The 5084-nt window shown below is 45.9% G+C and overlaps 1 protein-coding gene across 1 annotated transcript; it reads right to left on the bottom strand.

The window, feature by feature from the left end:
• Positions 1-1280: 1280 nt before the first annotated feature.
• LOC145802525 (uncharacterized) lies at positions 1281-2102 on the bottom strand. Its single transcript, XM_082895250.1, has one exon. It carries the CDS (start codon positions 2100-2102, stop codon positions 1281-1283), a length of 822 nt encoding a protein of 273 aa, XP_082751376.1.
• Positions 2103-5084: the final 2982 nt, after the last annotated feature.

The raw sequence follows: 5084 nt of genomic DNA, 5'->3' as shown, positions 1-5084 counted from the left end.
TATCCACAAAGGGCGTTCTGAATTCGGAGGCTTTAATTGGCCAATCGTGATATCCACGAGGGGCGCTCTGAATTCGGAGACTTTAATTGACCAATCGTGATATCCACGAAGGGCGCTCCGAATCCGGAGGCTTTATCGGCCCAAAGACGTCATTCGCTGATGGGGCTCTGAATCCGGAGACTTGAATTGGCCAATCGTGATATCCACGAAGGGCGCTCCGAATCCGGAGACTTTAATTGGCCAATTATGATATCCACGAAGGGCACTCCAAATCCGGAGGCTTTATCGGCCCAAAGACGTCATTCGCCGATGAGGCTCCGAATCCGGAGACTTGAATTGGCCAATTGTGATATCCACGAATGGCGCTCCGAATCCGAAGACTTTAATTGGCCAATCATGATATCCACGAAGGGCACTCCAAATCCGGAGGCTTTATCGGCCCAAAGACGTCATTCGCCGATGGGGCTCCGAATCCGGAGACTTGAATTGGCCAATCGTGATATCCACGAAGGGCACTCTGAATCCGGAGACTTTAATTGGCCAATCATGATATCCACGAAAGGCGCTCCGAATCCGAAGGCTTTATCGGCCCAAAGACGTCATTCGCTGATGGGGCTCCGAATCCGGAGACTTGAATTGGCCAATTGTGATATCCACGAAGGGTGCTCCAAATCCGGAGACTTTAATCGGCCAATTGTGATATCCACGAAAGGCGCTCCGAATCCGGAGACTTTGTCGGCCAATCGTGATATCCATGAAGGACGCTCCAAATCCGGAGACTTTAATCGGCCAATCGTGATATCCACGAAGGGTGCTCCGAATCTGGAGGCTTTATCGGCCCAAAGACGTCATTCCCCGATGGGGCTCCAAATCCGGAGACTTGAATTGGCCAATCGTGATATCCACAAAGGGCGCTCCGAATTCGGAGGCTTTAATCGGCCAATCGTGATACCACAAAGAGCGCTCCGAATCCAGAGGCTTTATCGGCCCAAAGACGTCATTTGCCGACGGGGCTTCGAATCCGAAGACTTTGTTTGGAATATTTTTTAGCTGGATTTCACAGTGAGTAAACACGAATCTTTGCATTACTTACAAAAGTGGAAAGTGTACATGGTGAGCCATTCAGAACGAATATCATTCCCCACAGGTTGGGTTTAATGATAGAATTTGCGCAAATGCATTAGGAGCAAGGCCGCGGACCTAACTTTCCATCAACCGGCCCCCCATCATCTGGTGTCGCCTAGAGCTTCCGTGGCTTATCGTCAGCGAGTCATCCAATGTCAACGAGACTCTCGATTCGACACTTCAGTGGAGTTGACCTGTGTCTTCGTTGGTGTCTTTCCAGAAAGGAGATAACATGCTTGTGCGGATTGCCGGGAACCACAGATTTGCTCAACGCCGTGTTCGGTTGGAAAGCGTAGCAGCTGATAAAAGGTGCTTGGCATGGCCCAAATAGTATGCAGCCAAGTTCGCCCCATGATGAGGTTATACGGTGAAGAGAGCTTGACGACCACGAATTCCACATCCACTGTTTGGGAGCCCGCCCGAACGAGTAACGTGATCTTCCCCAACAGGTACTCTGGATTTGCGTTGAAGCTGAATAATGGATGAGGAGCTGGAGACAGGTCTGATTTGTTGAAGTTAAGTTTGAGGAAGGTCTCGTAGTACATGACCTCCGAAGTTCTTCCCTGGTCTATGAGGACACATTCGACGGTAAATCGATTCACGTGTAGTTCAATGACCAATGGATCAATATGGAGGGGCGTTATGTTGATAAGATCAGAATCGTCAAAAATGATGCTCAGAGCTTCATGGGGCTGTCTCGCTTGTGTGCGTTGCTTCTGGGGGGCTGAATGAATTGAGTTTATGGTACATGGCGTTGGAAGACCGTATATCATATGTATTATGCCGAGGGGAGGTGACTCCTGCCGAAGGGCAACAGTTTTGATTGTGCTCTTGCGAACGTGTTGCTGAAGCCGACCATCTTGCACCAATTCCTCGAGGTGGTCTTTCAAGGCATAGCAATTGTCTGTATCATGACCATGATCTTTGTGATATTCACAACACCTGTCTCGCCTTCTCGTGTCAGGAGGTCCCACCATCGTGGACGGCCATTTGAAGAACGGAAGATGTTGGATTTTGGTCATAATAAAGCTGATTGGCTCTGACAGCTCCGTATATTTCTTGTCAGCGCGCTTTGTGCGCCTGCTATCAACTTGTAGTTGCTCATTTGCCTGGTGCGAGCATTGATCGCTAGATCGGCGGGAGTCCTGTCTCCTGTCTCGTTTAGCCTGCTATCGTGGTTCAAGGCTCTGAGGTGGTGCAGAACTTATTGGCTGAGCAATCTCGGGAGGGGCTGTTTTGTTGGCCGTGTGTCCGGCTTTAACCCACAAGGCATCATCTTCCACTTTGTAGTACTCCTCTACTTTCTTCATCAACCCCCAGACTGTTTTGGGAGGTCTTCTAGTCAAGGAACTGCGGAGCGCACTATCTGGGTGTAATCCCATTTTGAAGGCGGTAATGGCCATGGAGTCGTTACAAGCATCGTCAACAAGATTAAAGCATTCCCAATATCGTGCCGAATATGCTCTTTTCTCCTGGCAGGATTTGCATTGCCTAGAGAGAGTTGGCTTGCTTCGGCTGGACTTCATTGGTGATGAATCTAGCCCTGAAGAATTTTTGTAGTTGGTGGAAGGTTTTGATCGAAGCTGGCTCCAGTTTATAATACCACCTGACCGCCAATGGTCCCAAACTGCTGGGAAATATTCGGCACATGAGGGCCTCGTCGTCTGCATGCAATGTCATGGCCTGCTTGTAGTGGCGGATGTGGTCGGTGGGGTCTAATTTGCCATCGTACAAGGTGAAAGTTGGTGCTTTGAATTTTTTGGGTAGCGCAGCCTTTGCAATCTGTCGTACGAAGGGATCGTGTTGGTCTTCGTCCGAACTGTTCCTCCTTCGCTTGTGCATTGCACGGGGACTTTCTTCGGAAGAACTGGAGGTTTCGTGTCGTCCCTTCTTCCTGGGCTCTGGGGATAATGAGTCGGAGTCGCTATCAGTGTCTTGTCGTGCTCGAGGTTGTCGACCACCTACCTTCGGAGGTGGTTCTGGATTTGGGCACGCAGCTTTCTTGGACTTCGCCATTTCCAGGGCCAAATCTTCACGAAGACGTTCATTCTCAGCGATCATGTTTTCTAACCTCTGTTCATTTTGCTTTGCTTGTTCCATGATCGCTTGCATTGTCTCGTGCTCCGAAGTCGAGGGTGAGGCGAAATTCAAGGCACGTCTTGCGACGATAGTCTCTGTTCCAAGCAAGTTTGTTGGAGTGGTTTCCTCTTGGGGTATAGGGTCGACGATGGCTATCGGAGGATCTTCCATCACGCTCGCCATGGATGTGCTTGAGTATTCCCACAGACGGCGCCAATTGTGGAGAAGTGGTTTGGAAATACTCTTCTAATCCTGGGAAACGCTCGAGATCCTCTTCCGGTCACCTGAAAAGGAATATACACTCCGGCGGGGGTGCGGGAATTAGCACTCCGATGGACAAGTCAGTAACCACACCCAAGAATACTTATATTCTAAGGTAAGCACTATAATTCTCACATACCTTTCTTAGTCTGTTGTTCATTTATTTATACTTGTTTCCCGGGCCTCATGGCCAGGCCCACTTGTCGCTCATCGTCCTCTTATTTACTCGGCTCCATGGTTCAGTATCTGTTCGACCCATCTATTATATTCGGCATCCTTATCGTGCAGAGTAGAGCCGTGTAATATATGTCTTCTAGAGTATGCTTTTGATTATTCCATTATTCGGCTCCCACAAGAATGTATAGACACTCCATTTTCACTAACTTTAAGATTTCGGCACTTGCAAGCCTCTCGATGATGAAACAGTAATTATTTCATCACTGGAATGTTTAAAATTATTTAGAGTTGCTATATAAACCTATTTTGGGCCAAAATTTAACTTTTAATAAAAATGACCATTTTACCCCTGGATCCGATTTTAGCCAAAAATTAACTTTTTAACCCCGTGAAACAGAGAAAACCTTGGTTGTATTCTCACCTAAGGAATTTTTCAAAATTATTGGCTAGATTTATCAAAAACATTGAATGAAAAGCAATTCGGCCTTACTTAAGCCACATGGAAGCCAAGGGCATGGAACCCCCAACGTATGCGTGCATTGATGGCACGTGCACCAAGGTAAGTCATGCATGCGCACAATGGTTGCACGTACACACAAGAGTTGTGCTTGTGCACATCCAAGCGTGGTAGAGCTAGTTTTGGAAACTCAATCATGGGGCATTTTTGCAGGGAAGAACCAAAGGGAAAGCAATGGAACACTAGAAGGGTTCCAGAACCTTCCCCTCTACCTATAAAAGGGACCTCTTCCCTTCCCTTTCAAAAGGTTAACAACTTGAGAGCTTTTAGTGAATTTTGAGAGCCAAACATTCCCCTTCTTCTCTCCCTTGGCCTTGACTCCAAGATTTCCTTACCCATTAAAACTCTAAAACCTTAAAAACATTCTGAGGATTGAAGAACTTGGACCCTAACTCAGAACCTTTGCTTGAAGAAGGCTTGCAAGCAAGAAACTTCATTTTTTTTATTGTTTTTCTTTTGCATGCTCTTCGGTTCTTGAAAACCAACAGATAATCTCTTATTTCTTTTTAATTTCAATACCATTTTCTTCTTCTTTTCTCAATATGTAAGCATGTAGGGTAGTTTTCATGGCATGATCATCATGTAGTTTGTCTATTTTTCTTATTTTATCACTTATCTTTGCATGATTTCTTTATTTCATTAGAACAACAACATTTTAGGCTTATTGTAATCATAGATTGACCATGCATGGCCCAGTAATGGCTATCCTTTGGCCTTTGCTCTCAAATAATGAAGAATAAGTTCTTTGTCCGTTGGTATAAATTTGTATCCTATTGTAATATTGGCTGCCATTGCTGGTTTTCTAGAGAAATAAAATTGCCGAAAAAAGTGACAGAAAGACTGAAGATTTTTTTTTTTTTTTTTTTTGGGAAATACTAAGAATTTGAGAGAGATTAGATTATGGAAACAATATAAGAGAGTAAAG

This window comes from Camellia sinensis, chromosome 11 (assembly GCF_055761805.1).
Source record: "Camellia sinensis isolate YWXY chromosome 11, ASM5576180v1, whole genome shotgun sequence".
NCBI classification, from domain to species: domain Eukaryota; kingdom Viridiplantae; phylum Streptophyta; class Magnoliopsida; order Ericales; family Theaceae; genus Camellia; species Camellia sinensis.
Note: the sequence above shows the minus strand (reverse complement) of the source record. Positions and strands in the feature narration are given on the sequence as shown.